Raw genomic sequence first — 27,978 nt, 5'->3', positions numbered from 1 at the left:
AAGTTTTGAGAGCTGTTTTTATTTGCATCAAGTTTGACATTTGCATTCGTGGAATTAAATGCACAAAAAGAAAAACGAATCGCAGGGAAACACCGAACTGTATTGAGCACAACAGAGGGAAGAGGGGGAGGAGGGGAAGGAAAATCAATATCCCGAGTGGTGTAACTTTCAAACGCAATTGTCTCCTTCATCAACGACCAAGTTCTCCTTTGCTTTAACTTGCCTTGTGCATCATTTTTATTGATATGTCAGTCTCCGTTCACGGAGGAGCCAAACGACAAAGGATACAACCTGATGTTGAAATGTACATCCACATACTACCTGAGGGGTATTAGGGAGATAGACGTACACAAGGAGCAATAACACAAAACGAGAAACAATGGTGTCCGCAGAGCAACGGAATAGGAAGGGTTTGTTTGTCCTCTGTATAATTAAAACATGTGTACAGGATCCCTCAGGTGAATCGGTGAAAAACAAAACCCCACCTGAAGAATATTCGGTCACTTAAGCTAAAGATGAAGAGAACAAGTGTTATATTTGATGCTTTTTTTCTTTCTTTTTTCTCCTTTTTTCTTTCTTGAGCTTTGATGTGACTTTCTTTTTGCTTTACTCACCTGTATACACATTTTGAGGAAACTGTGCTTTGCAAAGCGTGCACCTGGCTGAAGACACCTTCGTTGTGCTTCTGTGCATGTAGGTGAGGATGCGATTGCATTTAGATACAGGTGCAACGACACTTTTTCAAACAAACCAAACAAATTGCTTCCAGTGGAACCTGGAGAGCAGTTTAAACTTTTCATTCTGTGTGCTCTGCTGTCTGATGCTCAACGACGACCTTCAAACGAACCGCAAGGAGCAGGTAGCGCGAAGACCCGTGGCAAGCGAAGATCAAAGGCGTGACGGCAAATAAAAACCAACGACGACGTGATGAAGCCATTTCGGTCCGAGGGTCGAACAAACACCCGATCAGCGTGGACCGTTTGAAACGTCCCTCGTTTCCCTGCACTGGTGCGGATGCTTGTGATGGCGGAGAAGGTGCGTGTTGTGTTTGAAGGTCATGCCACATCGTTCACATGGAAAAGGTCGTTCGTTTGAGTGAACACGGAGATGCCTTTTCAGATGACATTTTGCACGGAATGCCTTTCCACACGTCTTGCAGAAATGGGGTTTGTTTTCTGGCTCCTGTGCCTTCTGATGCTGTTGCAGATTTGACTTTCGTTTGAAGGTTTTTCCACAGCACGGGCATTCGAAAGGTCTTTCCTCGGTGTGGCACCTGAGATGCACCAAATAGTGCGGTTTGTCCGCAAATGCCTTTCCACATTTGGCGCACTTGTGGGGTCGAATTCCGGCATGAATGTTCAGATGTACATCGAGTATTTCCTTCCTTCTGAACTTCTTCCCACACTTATGACACATGTAAGGTTTTTCCAAGACGTGCATCCCATAATGGCGATTGAGGTTACATCTGAAACCAAAACACTTGCCACACTCTTTGCACTTGTAGGATCCTTCGTCGGTGTGAAGGTGGTAACGATACGTTTGCTTTTGTTTGTCCATTCGATTGAGTTTTTCCAAAAGTACCACACATTCTCTCAACTTCGTTTGTTCTTTCATTTCACGTCCAAGTTTCTGCAGAATTTCCTCCTCGCTCCTATTTCTTGGCTCGTGGTTACGACCAAAAGCAAACTCTTCCTTCTCGGTCCGTTCGATCAACCGTTGTTCTGCAAGAAAGTGAACGCACTCAACACGTCCTCTTCCAATTGTTGGTGGAGGTATAAGGTTAAATACAGAGCAGGAAGGACCTTTAACTTATCCGTGCAACGATACTCGCAAAGGACACAAGTGATAAAACGATGGAAGTAGAAAATAATAAATAAATAAAAAAGGGGAAATGAGGCAAAATGAAAAAGAACGGAGATTCATACGACACCGATTAGAACTTCGTATTCATCAACTTATTACCCGTACCACCCACCGTACCACCCACCGAAGGTGGACGGAGGTTATCGTTTCACCCGTCTTTCTGTCTGTGAGCAAGATATCTCAAAAGGTTATAGATGAATCCCAACAGAACTTGGCGGACAGGTTGGATGTGTGATGAGGAAGAACCGATTGAATTTTGGTGAAGATCCGGACATGAGAATTTTTCTTAAGCGATTCGTCATCATTGAGAGATCGGGCCAAAACTATATATCGAACAATATCTCAAAACGTTGTGGACAGATTATGACAAATGCAGGTGGAGGAGTTGGATAGGTGACAAAAACAAGCCGATTGCATTTTGGTTCAGGTTGGGATGCATGTCTGGCCTATCAATGGGATTTAAAAAACCGTAAATTGTTCATCCTGGCGGAGGTGTGCGCTCTACCGAGTGCCGTGAGAGGAAGGAATACGGAAGGGAATGATGAGAGAGGAGGAAACACTTGAGTGATCTTCCAGCTTACCTCGCAATTCCTGAAATTCATGTTCCTCAGGCTCGGTTTTCACGATCGTAGTCACATCTACAGGGGAACAGAACTCGCTACACAAATGGCCGCCAGTGGGGACAAGAATGTGTACATCGCAGGTATGTTTTTAAAATGAAAAATTTGTTTCTGTCAACTGAGCACATGCGTCGTCCATGATGTCGGGAACGCAAATGTTCAAATCCCATTTATACTGTTGAGATGTTTTATCATTGTCTGCTGGGTCCTTGTAATTATCGTTAAAAAGTAATACGAACATCACATCAAGGTTTTGTCCCGTGTCACAGATGTACAAGTTTAGTCATTGTAAAAACATTCACCCTCAACATACGAGGGATGTAAATGAGAATGGAGGGAAGAGTTTGGGGAGAGTGAGGGAGGCAAGAAAAAGAGAGAAAATGTCGACATTTCTGTGCGTGATGTCGAAATGAAGTCTCGTCGGTTTGTCCTCCTCCAGCTCACCTCGCACTTCTTGAAATTGCCATTCTTCAGGCTCGGTTTTTATGATCGTCATCACATCTGTGGAGGAACAGAACGTGCTACAAAAATGGCCACCACGTGGGCACAAAATGTCTACACTTAGGTGTTAGTTACATCTTAGGTGTTTTTGAAATGAAAACCTATTTGGTTGGATTGTTGTTTTTCCCATCCGAGCACGGAGTTTTGGTTGCTCACAAATTTCTGTGATTATCGTCTCAAGGTTCTCGGAACACTAAAGTCACGACTCTGCAGGTACTAGATGGACCGCAGGTATAAGCTCCTCCATGAACATGCGAGGTTGTACAATACTGTGGGATGAGGACATTGGAATCGATCGGAGAAGTTATGTGGTCTGACACATTGTTCAAAAAGTCCGACCTAATTGTATCTTTTAGGTTTTAGAACTATTCACAAAGCTTACTTGTAATTGGCTAAAACGGAATGACGTACTGAGATCGTTGTGAATGAATGGCTAAACTGAACAGGTTTAAAACTCACTTTTTAAACTCTGAACTGAACAGGAAATCATAACAGCAAATTGAGTGCATCGTAAAAAACTTCTATGGCAATGGGCAAAACAATTGAAAAGATTATAAAAACCATCAAACAGGTGTGTGGAATAACCTTTTGTACCTGTCATTCGGGGAGGCACCCCACGCATTCCTCCCATCCCTCCCAAAATGGCCCAATGGGGAAGGCGATATGTTCACACGTGAAAATACATTTTTTGACTTCCGGTTCTGGGTTTCCCCACATGCATGTCAGTAACACAGGTGATCCTTCCACCTGAATTAAAGGTAACTTTTTCGAACATGATCCATCGTGTTTTGTACACCACTCCTTTCCTATGCCATCTGCAGGCGCTGCATGACGTCATTGCAGGGCACCCAAGAGGGCCCGGCGTGACACGCGCTAAAAGGGAGTACTCGGTTTTCACTCCAGTTGTTTGTTCCTTGCAAAAGCGAAGATTTTTCAAGTAAATTGGTCGGTTGCGTTTGTGGTTCTGTCTGTCTGTTTGTTACTTGCCGGAAAAGATTCCGGCAAGTATGTTGATCGGTTCGTTGGTTTGACTGTCTGTCTGTCTGTGCGCAGCACTACGTCTACACCGTTGCACGTAGAATCGCCAAACTTTACACACATATTTGTCTTGTCCTGGAATAGACTGTGCCCAATTTTTAACTCTCTCGGCCCAAGGCCTCCATTATGACGTCATAATTTGATAATTCGACAAGTACAAAACTTCATCCAATCAAGATGCAATTTCTTGAGCGACATGACGGCATAAACTGGTGGCGACAAAAAAATAATGATGACGTCATCGGTCACGTGGTTCGGCCGCCATCTTGGAAAAACCGAAAAACTTTGCACCTCTATATCTCCGAAAGTGCTGAATAGAAAAAATTGAGACATGGCTCATTGTAAAGAACTCTCCATGGGGAATAAAATGTTAATGATGATGTCATTGGTGCCTCCATTATGACGTCATAATTCGACAAGTACAAAACTTCATCCGATCAAGATGCAATTTCTTGAGCGCCATGTCGGCTTAAACTGGTGGAGAAAAAAAAATAATGATGACGTCATTGCTCACGTGGTTCGGCCGCCATCTTGGAAAAACGGAAAAACTTTGCACATCTATATCTCCGAAAGTGCTGAATAGAAAAAAATTGAGACATGGCTCATTGTAAAGAACTCTCCATGGGGAATAAAATATGTTAATGATGATGTCACAGGTGCCTCCATTATGACGTCATAATTCGACAAGTACAAAACTTCATCCGATCAAGATGAAATTTCTTGAGCATCAAGGAATAAATTAGTTTAGAAAACAAATAATGATGACGTCATCGGTCACATGGTTTTGCCGCCATATTTGTCCAAAATGGCCACTAAAAAAGTACATTCCGGCAAGTACTCGGTCTCTGACTGATTTTTCATTTGTTTGTTTGCTTGTTTGTCTGTTTGTCACCGACCTGCAGGTCAAAATTCTAAACCGATTGTCACAAAACTTTACTAAGTTGTATAGGTCGTCCCAATTGAGAAGCCTATTGATTTGGAGGTCAAAGGTCATCTGGAGGTCAAATTTATAAAATCACCATTTTAAATCCGATTGACTTGAAAATTGAATAGCATTTGTATATTGAGTCACTAAATTGGGAAATGAACTATTTTTGAGGTCAAAAGATCAAAGGTCAACTCAAGGTCAAATTTTTAAAATCATCAATTTTCATCGAAAAAGCCATCAATTCTCAATCGATTGACTTGAAAATTGAACAGCATTTGCATATCGAGTCAGTAAATTGGGAAACATACTATTTTAGGTCAAAAGTCAACTCAAGGTAAAATTTTCAAAATCATCACTTTTCATCTGAAAAACCATCAATTTTCATCCGATTGACTTGGTAATTGAACAGCATTTGCACATTGTTTCACTAAATAGGAAAACCAACCATATTTGAGGTCAAAAGGTCAAAGGTCAACTCTGGGTCAAACTTCCAAAATCATCAATTTTCATTTGAAAAACCGTCAATTTTCATCCGATTGACTTGGTAATTGAACAGCATTTGCACATTGTTTCACTAAATAGGAAAACCAACCATATTTGAGGTCAAAAGGTCAAAGGTCAACTCTGGGTCAAACTTCCAAAATCATCAATTTTCATCTGAAAACCCAACAATTTTCATCCGATTGACTTGAAAATAGAACAGCATTTGTGTATTGCCCCATTGAATTGGGAAAACAACGTTTGAGCTCAAAAGGTCAAAGGTCAACTCAATGTCAAACTTCTAAAATCATCATTTTTCATCTGAAAAATCGTCACTTTTCATCCTGTTGACCCAAGCTTTGATCAAGATCGTAAATTTTAATGTTCATGAAATGGACAATTTGCTGTATCAATGGAAAACTTTTGGAGGGGGGGGGGGTGGATTTTGCAAGTATCGTGCTCCGCATGACGTCTTCTTGTTTGTTTGTTTGTCCGGGTGATATCTCAGCCATCCTTGGAGCTAGGAAGCTGACATTTTGGGACAATAGTAAGCAAGTACTTTGTAAAGAACAGTATTTTTTGTTTTTTGATTAATCAATGAATTGATTAGTTATTTAATTATTAGCGATTAATTAAGGACGTGTACATTTCCTTTCTCTTCTGGGCATTATCTTAGGCACCTTTTGAGTTAGGAAGCTGATATTTGGACATGACAATGACCAAGTGATTTGGCTGTAAAGGGTATTTTTGATTTATTGATTCATCAATTGATCGATGAATTATTTATTGATTAATAAATTAATTAATTATTTCTTTATTAATGAATTATTTAATTAAATTTATAAAAGTTACATCTTCAGATGAAGCACTGGTGGTTTAGTTATGCTATTAGCCAATTGATTAAGAAAATATTTTATGATAATCTTTTATTGATTTTAATTATGCAATTAATCAATTATTGTGCACCTCTCCCTCCAAGTACAGTCTCTATGAGCTGCACGGCGGCAGTATTGCCCGGCAATGCCGTGCTGGAGGATATTTAATTATTTGGCATGGGGGCGGTGTACTTTGAATGTATCTGTACTTGTTTGTTTTCTTGTTGTACACCGCTCCTTTCCTATGCTATCTCCAGGCACTGCATAACGTCATTGCCGGGCACTGAAGGGGGCTCGGCAATGACGCACGCTGAAAGGGAGTACTCAGTTTTCACTCTGGTTGTTTTCTTGTTTTCTTGATTTCTTGTATTCTTGTTTGTTTGTCCGGGTGATATCTCAGCCATCATTTGAGCGAGGAAGCTGAAATTTTGGCACAATAGTAAGGAAGTACTTTGTCAAAAACAGTATTTTTTGTTTTTTGATTAATCAATTAATTGATGAGTTATTCAATTATTAGCGATTAATATTTAATTATTAGCAAAAGATCTCGCTAGATCTTTGTTGGCGAGGGCACGGTTTTTCAAAGCTGTCCACGCTCACGCTTTCGAAGTTAAGTAATTGTTCGCAATTGTGTTTTTGTCGAAACTGTATTTATCTTTCGGTGTGTGTACCTATAATAGTGTGTCCCTAGGAAGATTCTCGGTGTTAATCTTTCATACCTGTACAAAAAATCGTCGGTTAATTAGTGCCGCGTCTTTTGAGGCCTTGTACCGTGTCCTACCTTGAGGCTTTGTTTTTCTCTCAACGGTCCATCGATTGGGCTCCAATTACTTTCGTTCTCTCAGTTTTTCCCAGTCTTTACACCCCATACTTCCTTGTTTAAAATCTCAACTAAAAAAAAAACAACCAAAAAAACATTTCTTTTCTGTTCTTATTCGTTGCTCTTATTCGTTTATTCGTTGTTCTTATTTGTTCGTTCGTTCTTCGACCACGTGTTTCCCCAGATAGTTTTCACTGTTAAATTTTAAAATGTTTAAACTTTCCCCTGAAGTACTGTATTCTGTCATATATTATAACACCTTTTTCTTCTTCTTCTTTAAAAGGGTGCTTTCGACTTGCTCACCAAATCTATTCATTCCAAAAAAAAAATTCCATCTCTTACAGTGCCTCTTTCATACATTCCCTAAACTCACCTGCACTCCACCCCCCCCTCCAGCGTCCTCAAACGTATTTTTGAATCGAAGGTCACAAGAAACTCATTTTGCAATAAATGTTCGTTTCCCATTAATCATACACTTTCTAAAATCCAATCTCACCCCTCCCCTCCAAATCTTCCCCATCACCCCTCCCCTGCAAAACTTCCCCATCACCCCTCCTCTTCAAAACATCCCCATCACCCCTCCCCACCAAATCTCCCCCCTTGCCCCTCCCCTCCAAATCTTCCCCATCACCCATCTCTTTCAAATCTTCCCCCTTGCCCCTCCCCTCCAAATCTTTCCCATCACCCATCCCTTTCAAATCTTCCACCTTGCCCCTTCCCTCCAAATCTTCCCCATCACCCATCCCTTTCAAGTCTCCCCCCTTACCCCTTCCATCCTAAACTCCCCCACACCCCTCCCCTCATAGACTCCCCCTCACCCCTCCCCTCCTAGACTCCCCCCTCACCCCTCCCCTCCAAATCTCCCCCATCTCCCATCCCTTTCAAATCCCCCCTTGTCCCTTCCCTCCTAAACTCCCCCCTAACCCCTCCCCTCATAAATTCCCCCCTCGCCCCTCCCATTCAAATCTCCCCACCCTTATTTCTTCTCCATTTCCCCCCTCTCGCCCCTCCTCCTCAAAGCGTCCTCCCTGCTTCTTCCCCCTTCCAACTCTCACCTCCATCTCCTCCAACCTTCTGCCTCGCTCTTCCCCCTCCTCAAATAACACCTCACTGTGCCTCACCCAATCACCATCAAACCTTTTGTCTGCCCCATCCTTCCCTTTCTCCGAGCTATTCTGAAATCTCTGACACACTGACAACAGCTCTCCCTACCTCTTCCTCCTTTCCACATCTTACCCGACCCTCCCCCCCCCCCCCCCCCCTGTTCTGTATCCGATGCTCCCCCTTCCTCTTCATTAACGGTATGGACCTCAAACAAATGGGGCCTTCGCTCAAACTTGACTGATCTCTCCATACAGGTTGCTTCTGACAAACCAGACGTGATCTGCTTAACAGAAACTTTCCTCCTACATGATGTCTCTGATTCCTTAGTATCTCTCCCGGATTAATCCCTCCTTCGGGATGATAGACCTGAGCCTCGTCCTGGAGGTGGGGTTGCTATCTTTATCAAAAACTCTCTTCCTCACTCTCCCTGCACTGCCCTCTCTCCACACCACCCCCAGGAATACCTCTGGCTACGGCTTCCTCTCCGCTCCCACCTTTTGTTCATATGTGTGTTGTACCGTCCACCAAACAGTGACGACTCCATCTACATCTCGCTGTCTGATAATATGGACCAACTTCTATCTACTCATCCCAACTCTCTCTTCCTCATATGTGGTGATTTGAATTGTAACCATGCCAGTTGGCTGGGTGTGGGTACCTCTCTCACCAGCCATGGCTCTTCAGCAAAGGACTTCTGTGACTCACTGGGACTGACACAATCTGTCAATTTCCCGACCCGGATCTCAGTCAACGGAGCATCTTCTCTTCTGGACTTGGATATGACTAACTTCACTGCAAATGTCTGCTGCTCTTCTTCTGCTCCAATCGGCTCATCTGGTCATGTGCTTGTTAAAGTGGACATCTCTCTGACCATTCTCAGAGAGCCTCCTCAGCGTCGACGAGTCTGGCATTTCACTCAGGCCAACTGGCACGGTCTTCAAGCAGCCATCAATCATCTGGACTGGTCTCCCATCTCTACCGCCTCTGACATCAACTCATCCTGGGAATTCTTCCAAAGTAAATTGCTCTCTCTCATGCACAGATTTATCCCATCTCGTCTTCAGTTGTCATCCCCTTCCTGCCGTCCATGGTACACGGAATCATGTGGTGAGGCTGTTGCCCAGAAACAACTTGCCTTCGTCTCCTGGAAAGCAAATCCAACGGAGGGAAATCTCATTTCCTTTCACAAAGCCCGAAACAAGTGTGTGTCCACCCTCAGGAGAGCCAGGAAACAATAACTCTCCGTTCTCAAGACCGAACTCTCTTATCTGTCTCCCTCTTCCAAATCCTGGTGGCGTCTGGTCAAATCTGTTTCTGGTGTTTGTTCCCCCTCCATCCCCTCCCTTACCTCAAACGGCGACACAGCTGACTCCGCCCGTGAAAAAGCTGAATGCCTCAACTCTGTGTTTGCCTCTAAATCTTGTGTCCCAAACCCATACCTCTATGTACCCACCGTACCCAGTCGTACCCAGCTGCTCCTGGACTCTGTGTCCTTTCCCCCTGACAAGGTGGAAAAGTTTCTGTCAACCCTCAACTCTGATTCTGCAACTGGACCTGACGGCATCAGCCCACGGGTCCTAAAATCCTGTTCTTCCGCTCTTTCACTCCCTCTCTCTGTTCTCTTCACCCTCTCTTTTGCTCATGGTCAGCTGCCATCTGCTTGGAAATCAACCAACATCACCGCCTTACACAAAAAAGGTGCAAAAACAGATCCTAGCAACTACAGACCAATCAGCCTTCTCCCAATTATCAGCAAAGTCATGGAATCCTTCCTTGCTTCGGATATGAGATCTTTCCTCTTCTCCAATGGCTTGATCTCTGATCATCAATTTGGTTTCAGGCCAGGTCACTCTACTCTGGACATGCTGCTTCTGCTGTCTCAGCAATGGATGGAGGTCCTCAATGCCAAACAGGAAATTAGAGCCGTCTCCCTTGACATATCACGTGCCTTCGATACGGTCTGGCACCCTGCCCTGCTCCCTAACCTCTCCTCCCATGGTATCCATGGAAATCTCCACGCATGGCTTGCGGACTTCCTCTCTAGTCGTAGTCAACGTGTGGCCCTGAATGGGTTTCTCTCATCTCCCCTTCCTGTTCAGGCTGGAGTTACCCAAGACAGTGTTCTGGGCCCTGTGTTTTTTCTGGTCTTCATCAATGATCTCTCTGACTCTCTTGAAAATCCTCTCTATCTCTTTGCTGATGACTCCACTCTCTGCCGCTCCATTCCTCATCCCTCAGATCGGCAGACTGCAGCCTCCTCACTCTCTGCAGACCTGGACAAAATCACAGACTGGTCAAACAAGTGGAACATGTCTTTTAATCCTGATAAATCTCACACTCTTACGATGTCTCTCCGAAAAGACCGACTGGACAACTCTCCCATCCACTTTCTGAATAATCCTCTCCAAGAAGTTCTGTCACTCAAGCTTTTGGGTCTCACTATCTGCCATGATCTTTCCTGGGAAAACCACATTTCAAATCTGGCCTCCAAAGCCAGTCGCCGACTGGGCATCCTCCGTCGTGCGAAGTCCTTCCTTGGCACACCTGAGTTCCTCACCACATACAAGGCTGTCATCCGCAGCTCAATGGAATACTTCTCTCCCCTCTGGGCTGGTGCTCCTGCCTCACACCTAGCTCGTCTTCACGCTGTTGAAACCAAAGCATTCAGAATCATTGGAATCTCCCGCGATTAAGCTATCTCCGAGGGCCTTTCACTTACTCACCGCAGGCAGGTAGGTGGTCTTTCCGTCTTCTACCGACTCCTCTCCGGCCTTGCTCCCCCAGCTCTCTCTGGGCTCTGTCCCCCAAATATTCCTACAGGTCGCACAAGATCTGCCTGCAACCCTCTTATGGTTAAACTGCCAAAATCAAGACTCTCTGCTCACCTTCACTCCTCTTTTCTCCCGCCTCTGGAACAAACTCCCTCACTCTCTTCAATCCCTCTCCTCCCTCCAGGTCTTTAAAACAGCTGTTCACCACCATCTCTTATCTTCCCCCATCCAAAACTTTGATCTTTTCTACCCCTGCTAATTTCACCCCAAATCCACTTTTTTGAAATACCAACTTGTTTCCTGGAAGTCCTTGGTGTCCTTGTGTTTTATACATCTCCCACCCACCCCCCTTCCCACGCCTCCTCCCCCCAAGCCCTCTCCCTCCCACACATCTCCCGATATCCCTGCTCTCAAATGTTGTGTTTGTGTGCTTCCCCTTCTCTCCCCATCTTGTCTACCGCTCCCCTTTTTATATATACACAAAGAATTAAGTTAAGCACCCCTACACAACGAATTAAGGTAAGCACCCCCTAATATATATTCCTTGTGTATATGTATACATTGGCATATATTCTAAGGTATGTGAGATCAAATAATGATTGGTATGACATTAGCAATTATCCATTGATGAAATTGAGTGATCAAAGTGTAAAAAAGTGATTGGTTGAGTCAGTGATCCGATCACGTGGGTCCTACACACGTTATTGACGCAAAGATCGCTAGAGGTCTTCTCAGAACAATGACTGTACGTTAGAAAACATAAACGTCATCCACACTGTCCGTGATGGACCTATAGCTCCATACTTAAATTGAGGTGAAAATATGCCTAAAATTCCCAAAAAATTTCACCTTAAATTATTCAGAATAAAATATTGAAAACGGCATGATTGTTATGTTTTTATGTGACCATAATATCACTTCTCCAGAAAATATAGCAATATCATGGGTATATTACACTGTTTTGACGACAACAAACTTGTAATGTGCGAGGTTGTAAAAAAACGGGGGGGGTGCTTAACTTAATTCTTTGTGTATACTTTGTTTGTCTGTTTGATTTGTTTGTGTGATAAATGTTAGCTCTTTCACGAGCCTCGATTCTGTCTACAAAGAAAGAAAAAAAATAATTCAGTGCTTGTAATAATAATAATAATAATTCATTTATTTTGTATAGCGCTTTTCCAGAAGCCCAAAGGCGCTTTGACAGAGTGGCAAACATAATGCATAACAATACATGAAAACAACAATTGCAAAAAGACAAGAATCAATAGGGAAATATTTAAAGCAAAAGGAGGGAGAAGGAGAAGAGATAGTCAGGGGTTAAATGCTGTGGGTTGAATGTTGAATGCAGCGTTGAACAGGTGGGTCTTTAGTGATGTTTTGAATGTGGTGAGTGAGGAGGAGTCTCTGATGGTGTGAGGTTTGTGTGATAAATACCAACATTTTGTACATTTCCTTTCTCTTCTGGCCGTTATCTCAGGCACCTTTTCAGCGAGGGAGCTGCTATTTGGACATGCCAATGACCAAGTGATTTGGCTGCAAAGGTTATTTTTGATTTATTGATTAATTAAATAATCGTTTAATTATTTAATTATTCGATGAATGACTTAATTTAAAAAAAAATTTAAAGTTACAGAATCGGATGAAATGGTGGTGGTTGATGTATATTAGCCACTTGATTAACTATTTAATTTTTTTATGATTATTATTTATTTATTATCATTATTAATCATTTATTTATTTTCTTTCTCATCTGGGCAATATCTCAGGTACCTTTTGAGCTCGGAAGCTAATATTTGGACATGACAGTGACCAGGTGATGTGGCTGTCAAGGATATTTTTGATTTATTGATTAATCATTTAATCGATTAATTATTTATTGATTAATCAATTAATTAATTATTTTTTTATTAATGATTTATTTAATTAAATTTCTAAAAGATACATCTTCGGATGAAGCAGTAGTGGTTTAGTTATGCTATTAGCCAATTGATTAAGAAAATATTTTATGATAATCTTTTATTGATTTTAATTATGCAATTAATCAATCAATTATTGTACTCCTCTCAACATCGTTGTGGACCCAGATGGAATTAAAGGAAGATGGAAGAGATATATGGAAATGCTGTTGAATATAGAGAATGAATGGGATGGCAACATGGAGATTAACCCAGTTTTAGGACCGGCAGAGAAGATAACCGAGAAGGAAGTTGAGGAAGCGATAAAAGCAATGAATAGTAGAAAAGCAGGAGGGCCGACGGGAGTTGTGGGAGATATGTTGAAGGCAGCGGGAAATTGTGGTGTGAAGAGAATGACAGAGATCTGCAATCTGGTGGTGAAAGAAGGCCGCATTCCGGTGGATTGGGAACTGAGTAACCTCGTCCCTCTATACAAGGGGAAAGGTGACCCTCTGGACTGTGGCTCGTACCGAGCGATAAAGTTATTGGAGCATGGAATAAAAATAATAAGAATAATAATAATAAAGGAGTCTTATATAGCCCCATCAAGCAGAGTAAACTACCCTCATGGCGCTTTACATTATCATGCGAACGCACACACACCGCACACACACACACACAAACATACACACACACACACACCTTCACTCTTGCCCTATTCCTCTCCATCCCCATTCAAAAGCCACAGATGTGTACTCCCCTCCTCCTCCCCTCCCTCCCTCCCCCACACATGTACACAGACATACTCTCGATCTCTGTCCCACCTCAAACCAAAGGGAAAACAGGACTTAGACTTTGAAAGACTTGTGAAACAGATAGGTTTTGAGGGAGGTTTTAAAGGCAGGAAGAGAGTCAACATGTCGAACAGAGGAAGGCAAGTCATTCCAGAGCAGAGGTGCAGCAAAGGAAAAGGATTTCTCGCCAAACGACTTGGTGCTGGTGCGCGGCGGCTCTAAGGTCGTAGAGTCGTCGCTTGAACGAAGCTGTCGCCGAGGTTCATGGAGAGTGAGCAAATCGGAGAGATAGTGAGGTCCCGCTCCACGCAATGATTTATAACATAGTGTGCAAATTTTGTATTGCACACGAGCAGAGACAGGCAGCCAGTGTAAAGATTCAAGAAGCGGAGTAACATGGTCAGACCTCTTCGCCTTACAGACAAGACGAGCGGCAGAGTTTTGAACCTTTTGTAACTTATCCAAGAGAAACTGAGGGCAGCCAGCATAGGCCTACAAAGAATTACAATAGTCTAGCCTTAAGAGGACAAGGGCACAGACCAGAGTTAGAGCAGCTTGAGGAGTAAGAAAGTGGCGAATGGATGCGATCTTTCGCAGCTGAAAGTATGCTGATTTGCAAGCTTGAAGTACTTGCTTGGAAAATGTCATGTTACAGTCGAAAACCACACCAAGGTTCTTGGCCGACGAAACAAAGTTTACATCGGTTTCACCAACATGAATAGTGGTAGGATGTGAACATTGTAGAGGACATCTGTGCGATCTTACAATCATAGACTCTGTTTTAGCATCGTTCAGCTGAAGTTTGTTTTGGGTCATCCACGCCTTCACGTCGGCAATACAGCCTTCTAACACTTCAACAGTGGGCACGATTTGTTGAATCGTGCCTCCTTTGTACAGCTGATTGTCGTCCGCAAAGGCGTGGTGATCAACTGAATGTCTGGCAACAAGATCAAATAGAGGCTGAGTGTACTAAAGAAAGAGGATAGGTCCCAGGACTGAGCCCTGGGGAATGCCAAAGGAAAGCGGAGAAGGGGCTGATTTCTGGCCATTGACAACAACTGTTTGCACTCTATTAGTAAGATAGGACATCAGCCAAGAAAGGGGAGTACCAGTTATACCAAATGTGAGTTCAAGACGACGAATTAAGACACTATGGTCAATCGTGTCAAAGGCGGCAGACAAGTCTAAAAGAGCAAGAACGGAAACCTTACCGCAGTCGAGAGGACAGAAGATCACTGGTTATTCTTAGGAGAGCGATCTCGGTGCTATGGCCTGGTCTATATGCCGACTGGCGAGAATTGAAAAGATTATTTGAAACTAGATGGTGATTCATCTGTGATAGCACAATTCTTTCTGTGATCTTTGACAGGAAAGACAGGTTGGAGATAGGACGGTAATTTTTCATGTCGTTAAGGTCAAGGGTAGGCTTTTTAAGAAGTGGTTTAACAAGAGCTTGCTTAAAGAGAAGCGGAAATGAACCCGTAGTCAGAGAATCATTGATAACTGCAGTAATAAATGGGAGGAGGGTGTCCAAACACTCAATGAACAAATCGGTGGGAAGGGGGTCGAGATCACATGTTTTTGTGTTTGACTTGAGGATTGTACATTTGACAATTTCCTCAGTAACAGGAGTAAACGAACTAAGAGGTCGTCCGTGAAAGCAGTGTTCAGCATCATCGAAGGAAAGGAGTGACTGCTTGTCAAGATCGTTTCTTATTGACTGAATTTTATTGTGAAAGAAATGCAGGAAGCGTTGGGGTAGTTCGTTTTGAGGAAACACAGTGGGAAGAACGGATTTATTTTTGGTTGCAAACAGGCGGTTGGTAATGCTGAACAGTTGCTTGCAGGAGAAGCTCCTCGTATCCGATCAGAAATACATGACGTTTTTGCTTTCAGAATGATTTTTATGACGAGTCTTTTAGCTATGTTATACAACTGTTTATGGACTGTGAGGCCAGTCTTCAGCCACTGTCTCTTTCGAATAAAGGTATTGGAAAGGGTGTTGGAGAGGAGGATAAGGAAGAAAGTGAAGATCGACGAAATGCAGTTTGGATTTATGCCAGGAAGAGGAACGACAGACGCACTTTTTATTGTAAGGCAGTTGCAGGAGAAGTACATCGAGAAGAGGAAGAAGTTGTTTCTTGGGTTTGTTGATCTGGAGAAAGCATTCGATAGGGTTCCACACGAAGTAGTGACATGGGCATTGAGGAAGTTAGGAGTGGAGGAATGGTTGATCAGAGTAGTGATGGCAATGTACAAAAGAGCGCGCACAGCTGTAAGGACGAAGGATGGGAACAGTGGTGAGTTTGAGGTGAAGGTGGGAGTGCATCAGGGGTCGGTACTAAGTCCACTACTATTTGTAGCTGTGATGGAGGTGCTGGCTCAGAACGTAAAGGAGGGTTTACCGTGGGAGTTGTTGAACGCAGATGATCTGGTGTTGATTGCGGAAAGTATGGATGGACTGCAGGAAAAGATGAACAAGTGGAAGGAATGTATGGAGACAAAAGGTCTGAAAGTGAATATTGGAAAAACGAAGGTGATGGCAAGTGGTTAAGCATGTGGTGAGGTGGAAAGAACTGAGAAGTGGCCGTGTGCTGTGTGCAGGAAGGGTGTCGGAGTGAACTCCATTCAATGTACAATGTGCGCTGAGTGGGTTCATCAAAAATGTAGTGGTCTGAGAGGGTCATTAACCAGTGTGGCAGCTACATTCAAATGTAAGGTGTGCACAGAGGGAGCTGCAGATGGAGGAAATGTTGAGTTGGATCTTGGAGACGGCGTGAAGCTGGAAGGTGTGAAAACATTTTGCTACCTCAGAGACGTGCTGAATGGAGAAGGTGGATCAGACTCGGCAACGGTTGCTGGAGTGAGATGTGCATGGAAGAAGTTTCGGGAACTGAGTGGCGTGCTGATGAGGAGGGGAGTGTCGTTGAAGCTGAAGGTAAAGGTGTATGCTGCATGTGTGAGAAGTGTTATGATTTATGGGAGCGAGACATGGGTAATGAACGTAGAGCAGCAACGAAGGCTGGAAAGGGTGGAAATGCTAATGGTTCGGTGGATGTGTGGAGTACCGTTGAGAGAGAGGAAGACAAATGATGAATTGCGAAAGATGATGGGAATAGAGCCTGTGATTGATGCTGTGAAGAGAAACAGGTTGAGATGGTTTGGTCATGTGTTGAGGAAGCATGAAAGTGACTGGTTGAGAAGAGTGATGGAAATGAATGTAGAAGGAAGTAGAGAATGGGGAAGACCGAGAAAGACTTGGCTAAAGATGGTGGAAGAAGAAATGTGGGCAAGGGGGTTAACAAGGGGAGATACAGAAAATAGGGCAAAATGGAGAAGATTGTATGATAGACCTGAGCCTCAGCCTGGTGGTGGGGTGGCTATCTTTATCAAAAACTCTCTTCCTCACTCTCCTTGCACTGCCCTCTTTCCTCCTCACCCCCAGGAGTACCTCTGGCTACGGCTCCCTCTCCACTCCCACCTTTTGTTCATATGTGTTCTGTACCGTCCCCCAAACAGTGATGACTCCATCTACATTTCACTGTCTGACAACATGGACCAACTTCTATCCACTCATCCCAACTCTCTCTTCCTCATATGTGGTGACTTAAACTGTCATCATGCCACCTGGTTGGGTGTGGGTTCCTCTCTCACCAGTCATGGCACCTCAGCAAAGGACTTCTGTGACTCACTGGGATTGACACAATCTGTCAATTTCCCGACCCGGATCTCAGCCAATGGAGTATCTTCTCTTCTAGACTTGGTTATGACAAACTTCCCTGCTAATGTCTGCTGCTTTTCTTCTGCTCCAATCGGTTCTTCTGATCATGTGCTTGTCAAAGTGGACATCTCTCTGGCCATTCTCAGAGAGCCTCCTCAGCGTCGACGAGTCTGGCATTTCACTCAGGCCGACTGGGACGGTCTTCAAGCAGCCATCAATCGTCTGGATTGGTCTCCCATCTCCACTGCCTCTGACATCAATTCTTCCTGGGAATTCTTCCAAAGCAAACTGATCTCTCTCATGCACAGATTTATCCCATCTCGCCTTCAGTTGTCTTACCCTTCCTCCCGTCCATGGTACACTGAATCTTGTGGGGAGGCAGTTGCCCTGAAACAACTTGCCTTTGCCTCTTGGAAGGCTAATCCAACTGAAGGCAATCTCAGTTCCTTCCACCAAGCTCGGAACAAGTGTGTGTCTACCCTCAGGAGTGCCAGGAAGCACTATCTCTCCTCACTCAAGAATGAACTCTCAAACCTGTCTCCTTCCTCCAAATCCTGGTGGCGTCTGGTCAAATCCGTTTCTGGTGTTTGTTCCCCCTCCATCCCCTCCCTTATCTCAAATGGCCACACAGTTGACATCGCACGTGACAAAGCCGAATGCCTCAACTCTGTGTTTGCCTCAAAATCCTTAGTCCCAAACCCATCTCTCTCTGTTCCCACCTTTCCCAGTCGAACCCAACTGCTCCTGAACTCTGTGTCCTTCTCTCCTGACAAGGTGGAGGAGTTTTTGTAAAAACCTCGACTCTGATTCTGCAACTGGACCAGACGGCATCAGCCCACGGGTCCTAAAATCCTGCTCTGCCACTCTATCTCACCCTCTCTCTGTTCTTTTCACCCTATCGTTTGCTCAAGGTCATCTGCCAGCATCCTGGAAATCAGCTAACATTACCGCTTTACACAAAAAAGGTGCAAAAACAGATCCTTGCAACTACAGACCAATCAGCCTGCTCCCAATTATCAGCAAAGTCATGGAATTCCATCATCGCTTCGGATATGAAATCTTTCCTCTTCTCCAATGGCTTGATCTCTGATCATCAATTTGGTTTCAGACCTGGTCACTCTACTCTGGACATGCTGCTTCTGCTGTCTCAACAATGGATGGAGGTCCTCAATGCCAAACAGGAAATCAGAGCTGTCTCCCTTGACATATCACGTGCCTTTGATACGGTCTGGCACCCAGCTCTGCTCACCAAACTCTCCTCCTATGGTATCCATGGAAATCTCCATGCATGGCTTGCAGACTTCCTCTCTGGTCGTAGTCAACGTGTGGCCCTAAATGGATTTCTCTCATGTCCCCTTCCTGTTCAGGCTGGAGTTCCCCAAGGCAGTGTGCTGGGCCCTGTGCTTTTTCTGGTCTTTATCAATGATCTCTCCGACTCTCTGGAAAATCCTCTCTATCTCTTTGCTGATGACTCCACTCTCTGCCGCTCCATTCCTCTTCCCTCAGATCGGCAGTCTGCAGCCTCCTCACTCTCTGAAGACCTGGACAAAATCACAGACTGGTCAAACAAGTGGAACATGTCTTTCAATCCTGACAAATCTCACTCTCTTACTATGTCTCTCCGAAAAGATCGACTGGACAACCCTCCCATCTACTTTCTCAACAATCCTCTCGAAGAAGTTCTGTCGCTCAAGCTTTTGGGTCTCACTATCTGCCATGATCTTTCTTGGGAAAACCATATTTCCAAGCTGGCCTCCAAAGCCAGTCGCCGACTGGGCATCCTCCGTCGTGCGAAGTCCTTCCTCGGCACACCTGAGCTCCTCACCACATACAAGGCTTTCATCCGCAGCTCAATGGAATACTGTTCTCCCCTATGGGCCGGTGCTCCTGCCTCACACCTGGCCCGGCTTCACGCTGTTGAATCCAAAGCTTTCAAAATCATTGGAATCTCCCGCGATGAAGCTACCTCTGAGGGCCTTTCACTCACTCACCGCAGGCAGGTAGGTGGTCTTTCTGTCTTCTACCGACTCCTCTCCGGCCTTGCTCCCCCAGTTCTCTCTGTGCTCTGTCCCCCAAATATTCCTACAGGTCGCACAAGATCTGCCAGCAACCCTCTGATGGTTAAACTGCCGAAATCTCGGCTTTCTGCTCACCTTCACTCTTTCATTCCTCTTTTCTCCCGCCTCTGGAACAAACTCCCACACTCACTTCAATCACACTCCTCCCTCCAGGTCTTTAAAACAGCTGTTCACCACCATCTCTTATCTTCCCCCATCCAAAACCTTGATCTTTTCTACCCCCACTAATTCACCCCAGATCCACCTTGTTTGAAATTCCAACTTCTTTCCTGGAGGTCCTGGCAGTGTCCATATGTTTATACCTCTCCCACCCCCCCCCCCCTTCACATGCCTCCCCCCCAAAGCCCTCTCCCTCCCACAGATCTCTCGATGTCTCCATGTCTCTCGGTCCCTGCTCTCAAATGTTGTGTTTGTGTCCTGCCCCCTCTCTCCCCATCTTGTCTACCGCTCCCGATGTTATTTGTTTTATGTGTCTGTTTGTCTTTCTGTGTGATTAATGTTCGCTCTTTCACGAGCCTCGATCTTGTATACAAAAAAACAAACAAAAAAACAAACAAAAAAAAATTGCCATGGGGACCGCAAGGCTAACCCCCGCTCTGGCAGGGAAAATGGCCTTAAAATGCCTGTTGTTGTTGTTGTTTGTCTCCCTCCCAATGCACTCTCAATGAGCTGCACTGCAGTATTGCCGGGCGCCTGAGGCACCCCAGAAATGCCGCGCTGTAGTATATTTAATCATTTGGCATGGGGCAGTGTTGTTTGAATGTATCTTTACTTGTTTGTTTTCCTTCTTGTTTGTCCGGGCGATATCTCAGCCATCCTTTGAGCTTGGAAGCTGAAATTTCGGCACAATAGTGACCAAGTGCTTTGGCAAAAACTGTATTTTTTGTTTTTTGATTAATCAGTTAATTGACGAGTTGCTTAATTATTATCAACTAGCCGAAACCGGGGAACATCCACGGAAGGGAGGATGTGGTGTATGGATAGAGTGTACCATTATGGATGGCATAGGGGATTTGCTTGTCCGAGTAAGAGTTAGGAAGAAAGATGAGAATGAAGAGTGCGTAAATGAACAACGACAGGGTAAAGCCTGTAAAGCCTACTTTGATAATCATGAACGGTGGCAGATGCAGGAGTTGGTGAAACGAAAGGGGGAGGGGGGGGGGGGCTGATCATGACCTACCCTACGCCACATGGTCTACGCCATTTGTTGAGATCATGGCCACAACGGAAACACAACAACTGGATAGGTAGGGCCTAGGCCTAGGCCTACGCTTCGTCACTCGGCGAAGTACACTTTTTAAAAAAGCTTTCAGAAGCTGAAGCCTTGTTATTTATTGCTTTATATGATACTGATGGGCTGCTGATCGGTTTCACTTCGTTGTTATCACAGTATATGGAAGAAATTATGGTAAACCCACCTGATGAGGTTAGCGTACACCGCGATCGACGACACCGGCACAAATGCATGCTCAGGATTGTCCACTCAGCGGACGGCTTGCTTCGCCTTCACCCAGCAGACGCCAATAAGATGGCGTCGTATCGGCAGTTAATCGGATGCTTTTGGGCCCCAACGTCGGCTAATTCAGATTTTTCGAGTATGGCTGTACGTGATAAACAAAGAGCGCGGTTCGCAGATCGTAAATCCATTAGTGCCGTGGGCATCGGGTCACTGGGTGCGGCGTAAAAGGGATAACAAAGTCGAGTCCTTACGCTATTATTATATAGATTAATTAAGTATTTATATATTTCTTTTCTCTTCTGGGCAGCATTATCTCAGGCATCTTTTGAGCTAGGAAGCTGATATTTGGACACAACAGCGACCAAGTGATTTAGTGACCAAGAGATGTGTGAGCTCTTACACGAGCCTCGATCTTGTATACAAAAAAAAAGTCTTCCCCAATCCAAAACCTTGATCTTTTCTACCCCCATTAATTCACCCCAGATCCACTTTTTTGAAATTCCGACTTCTTTCCTGGAAGTCCTAGCAATGTCCATGTATTTTATACCTCTCCCCCCACCCCCCTTCCCCCCACTTCCCGTGCCTCCTCCCCCCAAGCCCTCTTCCTCCCACAGATCTCCCGATGTTCCTGTTCTATACAGTTATACCTTTGTGCTTGTGTGCTTCCCTCTCTCTCCCCATCTTCTCTCCCACTCCCTTTATCTTATGTTTTATGTGTAAGTTTGTTTTTGTGTGTGATTAATGTTAGTTCTTGCACGAGCCTCGATCTTGTATACAAAAAAAAAAAAAACCTGTAAAGGCTATTTTTTATTTATTGATTAATCAATTAATCGATTCATTATTTAATTATTCGATTAATGCTTTAACTCATGAATTTTTTTTTAAGTTACAGATTCGGATGAAATGGTGGTGGTTCATGTATTCCATTAGCTAATTGATTCATTATTTAATTATTTTTTATTATCATTTATTTATTTTCATTATTATTAATCCTTTATTTATTTTCTTTCTCATCTGGGCAATATCTCAGGCACATTTTGAGCTAGGAAGGTAATATTTGGACACGACAGTGAACAAGTGATGTGGCTATAAATGATATTTTTGATTTATTGATTAATCAATTAATCGATTAATTAATTATTTAATTTTTTTATTTATTACTTATTTATTTTATTTTCAAAAAGTTAAAGTTTCGGATGAAGCACTCGTGGTTTAGTTATGCTATTAGCCAATTGATTGAGAAAATATTTTATCATTATCATTTATTGATTTTAATTATGCAATTAACCAATCAATTATTGTACACCTCTCTCACCCAATGCGGCGGTATTTGACGGGCGCCGAAGGCGTTGTTTTTGTTTAGTGTTTGGAGGAGGTGCCCCGCCCGGCACTGCCGCGCTGGAGGATATTTATTTATTTGGCATTTGGGCGGTGTACTTTGAATGTATATGTACTTGTGACCCTGCGCTCACGAAGCGAAAAGCAGGGTTAAGCATTCAGTTGTATTCGTGTGCTGTCCGTGTCTGCATTTAAAAAATTCATTTTCTCGGCAACCGTTGGTCCGATTGACACGAAATTTTACCATTGGAGCGCCTCCTCCTGTAGAATATTTTTATTCATAATTATGACACCATAGATCACGTGGTATGGACGCCATCTTGGAAAAAAGTTACACCTCCACATCTCCAAAACCGCTCAATGGGAAAAATTGAAACATGGCTCATTGTCAAGTACTCACCATGGGGAATAAGGTATGTTGATAGTGATGTCATCGGTGCCTTAATTATGACGTCATAATTCGACAAGTACAACGCTTGATCTGATCAGCATAAATAAAACAAAAATTTCTCTGCAACTGTTAGAGCGATGGACACTAAATTTTCAGAATATGAGCGGCTCCTCCTGCAGAATTTTTTTAAATGATAATTATAACGTCATAGGTCACATGGTACAGACACCATCTTGGAAAAAAGAAAGAAAAAAGTTGTATCTCTAACTCCAAGAAAGCTCCATGGAAAATATTGAAACATGGCTCATTGTCAAGTACTCCTCTTGGGGAATAAGATATGTTAATGATGACATCAGTGCCTTCGTTATGACGTCATAATTCGACAAGTACAACATGTATCCGATCATTGCGATTTTTTTTTCTCAGCAACTGATGGTCTGATGGGCATGCAATTTTCACCATAGGAGCACCTCCTCATGTATAATATTTTAATGATAATCATGACATCATAGGTGATGTGGTACAGGCGCCATCTTGGAAAAAACGAAAAATGTTGCACCTCTATATCTCCAAAACCGCGGCATGGAAAAAATTGAAACGTGGCTCATTGTACATCACTCCATATGGGGAAAAGGTGTTGTTAACGATGACGTCATTGGTGCCATAATTATGACGTCATAATTCGACTGGTACAACGCTTAGTCTGATCAGTTTGAAATGTATTGAGCGTGATCGATGCAACAATTATATAACAGAATATAAATTTATGATGTCATCGCTCACGTGGTCTGGCAGCCATATTGGATCAAAGAAAAAAATGTTCAAAAACAGAAGAGTTGGCTCGCAATAAGTTGACTGCGCAGGGCAAGTATTATATGAATACCATCGAGTTTATTGATTAGTCAATTAATAAATTCTTTATTTTTTCGATTAATGACATTTAATTAATTTTCAAAAAGTTACAGCTTCAGATGAAACACTCGTAATTAATTGGCTATTAAACAATTGATTAAGAAAAAAAATTTACGATCATTAATTTATTGCTTTAAATTACGCAATTAATTAATCAATCACTTCTTGCACACGTCTCCCTGCCAATGCCGTCTCCATGTGCCACGATGGATGTTATATATTTATTTGGTATGGGGCAGTGTAGGCCTACTTTGAATGTATCTGTACGTACTTGATAAATTTTCATTCGGGACACACTGTACATACACTACGCCTCACCCGACACAACTCCCATCGTACGTCTTCCGCAATATAACTTCCACTCATTCGGCACCAATCCCTCCTCTTTGAAGTTTCACTCATTCGGCACCAATCCCTTCTCTTTGAAGTTTCACTCATTCGGCACGAATCCCTCTTTGAAGTTTCACTCATTCCGATATACCTGTACAGGAGAAATTCTTCGGCACGACTCGTTAATTCTGGTTTCCTTTCCCACCTCTTTTGGAAAAAAATAACTTAAAAATAAAGAAACTTTCTATAGACTCCTTCAGTAACTCATTCATTCTCCTTGCATGGATTGAATTTCATGAAGAAGAAGATTGCACATGACGTGAGCTCGAGGTTTGTGACGTGTGCAGGATGTTCCTTTATCAATATCGTTATCAGTTTATTTATATGCGTGAAGGAACTCACGTGTTCGATCCCAAATCTCCGCTGCGGTTCTTGTAATGTCCATCTGTACATGTGGTTGTGCTGTTCCATTACCAAACCACCCTGGAGTCCTTCCCACTAGAGTCCCTTTATAGAGAGAGTAGCGACAACTAACGATTTGACGCCATTTTGAGTCCATTCAGTGCGGAGCCGCCGTATGGCGCTAGTGCATTGAACCGTGTATTCCATTATGTTCTCTATGTTTGAGAGATGGGAATGGTCTTTTCCATGTTGATAATGAACAAATTATGTGAAGATGACAAAATAGAAGATTTATGACAACTAAGAGCCATATGATAAAGAAGAAAATCACAGAGCTGGTTGTGATTTAACAGTCACAGACATTTAGAACCATGACAAAGAAGGAATGAACTAGACAGGTACACGCGCTGCTTATTTCAGCCTCATTTTAATTTCAGGGAGGCGAGAGCGAGACTCGAACTCTCACCTCCCTGCTTATACATGTACATGTACAATACAATGTTAAGAGTTATCTTTGTATTTCTGCAGTTGTTTGACCTTGTTTATCGTGTGTGGGTATATATTTGTGTTTGTTTAATTTTCATATTTAAATTATTAACTTGGTCAAGAACTTGGTCAAAAACTTGGTCAAGAACGCCAGGTTGGAAGGGGATGTTTTCCACCCTTCTTTGCAGAGTCCTCTCAGATGGCAATGGGTATCGCTGCTGCAGGAGAAAGTTATAGCCTGTTGAACCACAAGCAAACCGGATCTGCAGGGCCTTCTTCACAGTTCTTGATGTCCAATGCACTCCATGCATGCTCTTTCTGCTCATGGATTCCAACCGATCCATCCCAAAGACATGTGCAACCCTTGCTTCCTGTTTCGCTTTTGCCTTCCTGATTGCCCTACACTGCTTCCTGGTTCTTCGAAGTTCAGCTTTCAACTTTTTGATCCTGCCTTGCATCTTCAATCGCGGTCTGCTCTCTGTATCAGAAGACACGACTGGAACAGCTTCCATTTCTGCAGCACTGTCTTCAGCTATAATGGTATAGAAAAGAATACATAGAGAAAAGAAAAGAAAATTTCAATTTCTATTTTAGCTCATTATTAAATACTGATTTTTTTATTGATTATTTGTGTGTGGGGGGGGGGGGGGGGGGTACCACTAAAAATAATCCTATTATGCAAATGGAGTCATGACTTAATTATTTGGCTAATAATGTGTCATGATGATGATGTTAATAATGAGATGTCAAAGGCCAACTTACAATAATTCGAAAATATATCAAGTTCTATCACATTCAAAGTGCCATATTAAACAAATGCGGAGTGAACTTACATGTATTTGAAGGTGATGTGCTTTCCTGATGAGGATCAGTAGAGTACGTGTGGTCAATCAGGGCAGGTGTCTTGGACGCCTTCGCCACCAGAGGTCGGTTGGCAGATCGACGCTTCCGAGGAGATTTCCTGGGTCGGGGCGGTTTGCGGTGGGTGAAGACCGTGGGTACGGCCAGACGTTTCAATTTCCGTTTGCCATCGGTTCTTCCACTCTCAAATTGGTTCTCCTCGAAATGAACCTGCGAATTACAAATAGGAACACGTTGGATAGTGAGTGGTGCAATGCGATATTTTTTTCATGCTAAACGAGATGCCGTGCATGCCAAAGGGGGAAAATACCAGGAGGCATGACTTCGAACCAACATTGTTGCTAGAGCTGTAGATCTGGATCTACTAACTTGAAAAAAAAAAAAAAAATCTACACACACACACGGTCACACAATTCTTCCAATTCCAGTGTTCTCATGAGGGACTTGCTTCAAAAAGGGGACCGAAAAACAACAACAACCACAGTTCCCGAAAAAGGCCAATCCCCGCTTGCGGGGAAAAATGGCCTCTAAAGGTGTTTGTTTGTTTGTTTGTTTTTTTTTTTTTTTTTTTTTTTTTCATGAAAGATTTCATGTTCCTACAACAGTTAGTCTAATCCTAGACACAGACCATCCAGGGCATGTGTTGTTCTTGGAAAAAAACCAGTTCAACTTCAACAAAATACTAAATAGGTTCCAACTTATATACGATGCGTTTTCACGGTATACCATGTGCGTAGTCCTGAAAAGGACTGTTGGGTTATTCTTTCGGAATAGCTCTGAAAAGAGCTGCTCAGAGAGCGAGTTGAGAAAAGAGTGAGAATATCGAGGGAGGATCTAACTCGGAAGAGGTTATATCACAGATTTAAAATCTATTGGTGTGGGTGTAGACTGCCAGATCTCAGGATACTAAACAGGTCGACCACCCCATAGAAGCGTAGAAGGCAGCCTATCTAAATTCTGACTGTAGAATGGTCGGGACTGGCTTTTACCTTCTGGAGGTGGGGGAAAGGAGAGGAGAGGGGGATGGGGAGGAGGAGGAGGGGGCAGAATGGGAGGAAGGGGCAATGGGGAGAGGGGGAAAGGGGAGGAGGGGGGAATGGGGGGGTTGGAAGGGGCCATGGCAAGGAGAGGGGGTAGGGGGATGGGGGGGAGGAGGTAGGGGGATGGGGGGGAGAGGGGGAAGGGAGAGGAGGGGGGATGGGGGAGAGGAGGAAAGGGGGGGAAGGAGGGGAAGAGGTAAAAGGGAGGGCAGGGGTTAAAGGGGGGGGGGAAAGGGAGGAGCGAAGGGGGGATAGGGGGAGGAGGAAAGGGCGGCAGGGGGAGGAGGAAAGGGCGGCAGGGGGAGGAGGAAAGGGCGGCAGGGGGAGGGAGAGGAAGAGGAGGAGGGTGGAAGGAGGAGGAGGAGCTCGATGGAGCAGCGAGCGAGCACTTTGTGTGTGTGTGTGTGTGTGTGCGTGTGTGCGTGTGTACGCATATGGGACCATTACCACCATCACACTGACCTGGCAGAGAACTGACGAAGAAGTTACTTTCCATCCAACACGACTGACCCTGTTCTCCCAGATTTTCCGTCTTTTAGCATCTGATGGAAATCTATACATCTTGAATCCCTTCTCCGTTCTATTTGTGCACCCACAGGCGCTACAACCTGTCATGTTGTCGTAAAATCGATGTAAAACACGAATGAGAACGCTGCGTACAGCGGGAACGTTAAAACGCTGACCGATATGCGTCCGGACCTGATCCTGTCCGCGATGGACTCAAAATGGCTCCACGCAATCACGTGACTAGATTTTTCCGGACCCTCGATGTCGCAACTCTGTATATAAAGGGACTCTACTTCCCACGATACAAGGAGTGACGAACGAACGAACGAATAACTAACGCGACGGAGAGCCTGAGACAACGTTCCGGTCGAACTTGGCGCCATGAAACTCTTGGAGTTTGTACACTTCATTGGACGAAGAAGAAGAACCTCCATCTCTCCAGCACGAAACAAACATGAACGAGAAATGAAAGAATGAGAACGAATAACCCCAAAGTGACCAACCCGAGATGTTTCGTGCGCTTCTTTTTCTTTCTTTCCTCTCAAATTGAAGACTTGTCGGATGAATACGGTGGTTTGCATGAAATGGGCGCCGATATATAGTTCGCGGTCCGGGTGTTCGCCCATATTACCACAGGAGGTTATTAAAGTTTTAAAGTGTATGACACAGCCCTCTCCTCCCTACTTTCCACTTGCGATGACACGTTGTGCGTGTATTGGGGGAACAAATATGGCCGGCAGTACACAATACAATACACATCCAGT

General features: G+C 43.8%; 1 protein-coding gene across 3 annotated transcripts; it reads right to left on the bottom strand.

The window, feature by feature from the left end:
• Nucleotides 1–27,978, bottom strand: LOC137428031 (uncharacterized). Of its 3 annotated transcripts, XM_078777502.1 has the most exons (6): nucleotides 27,170–27,429; nucleotides 25,640–25,877; nucleotides 23,907–25,338; nucleotides 2,928–2,984; nucleotides 2,445–2,501; nucleotides 1–1,721 (listed from the first exon to the last, which is right to left on the bottom strand). In XM_078777502.1, the coding sequence occupies exons 3-6, from the start codon at nucleotides 23,920–23,922 to the stop codon at nucleotides 967–969; spliced, it is 885 nt and encodes a 294-aa protein (XP_078633628.1). In that variant the 5' UTR covers nucleotides 23,923–25,338; nucleotides 25,640–25,877; nucleotides 27,170–27,429; the 3' UTR covers nucleotides 1–966. The 3 variants fall into 3 exon arrangements, with proteins under 3 accessions (XP_078633628.1, XP_067974054.2, XP_078633627.1); XM_068117953.2 differs by lacking the exon at nucleotides 23,907–25,338 and having other exon boundaries at nucleotides 27,170–27,978; XM_078777501.1 differs by lacking the exons at nucleotides 23,907–25,338; nucleotides 27,170–27,429 and adding an exon at nucleotides 27,718–27,926.

This window comes from Myxine glutinosa, chromosome 5 (assembly GCF_964187855.1).
Source record: "Myxine glutinosa chromosome 5, kmMyxGlut1.1, whole genome shotgun sequence".
Taxonomy (NCBI): domain Eukaryota; kingdom Metazoa; phylum Chordata; class Myxini; order Myxiniformes; family Myxinidae; genus Myxine; species Myxine glutinosa.
Note: the sequence above shows the minus strand (reverse complement) of the source record. Positions and strands in the feature narration are given on the sequence as shown.

What these genes read in the sequence shown, in the direction of transcription:
- LOC137428031 (XM_068117953.2), bottom strand. Translation starts at nt 27,322, where the DNA reads ATGACAGGTTGTAGCGCCTGTGGGTGCACAAATAGAACGGAGAAGGGA. An exon ending in GCAATTTCAAGAAGTGCGAG is followed by an intron (nt 2,502 to 2,927) that starts GTGAGCTGGAGG and finishes GTTCCCCTGTAG; the next exon opens with ATGTGACTACGATCGTGAAA. An exon ending in TGAATTTCAGGAATTGCGAG is followed by an intron (nt 1,722 to 2,444) that starts GTAAGCTGGAAG and finishes ACTTTCTTGCAG; the next exon opens with AACAACGGTTGATCGAACGG.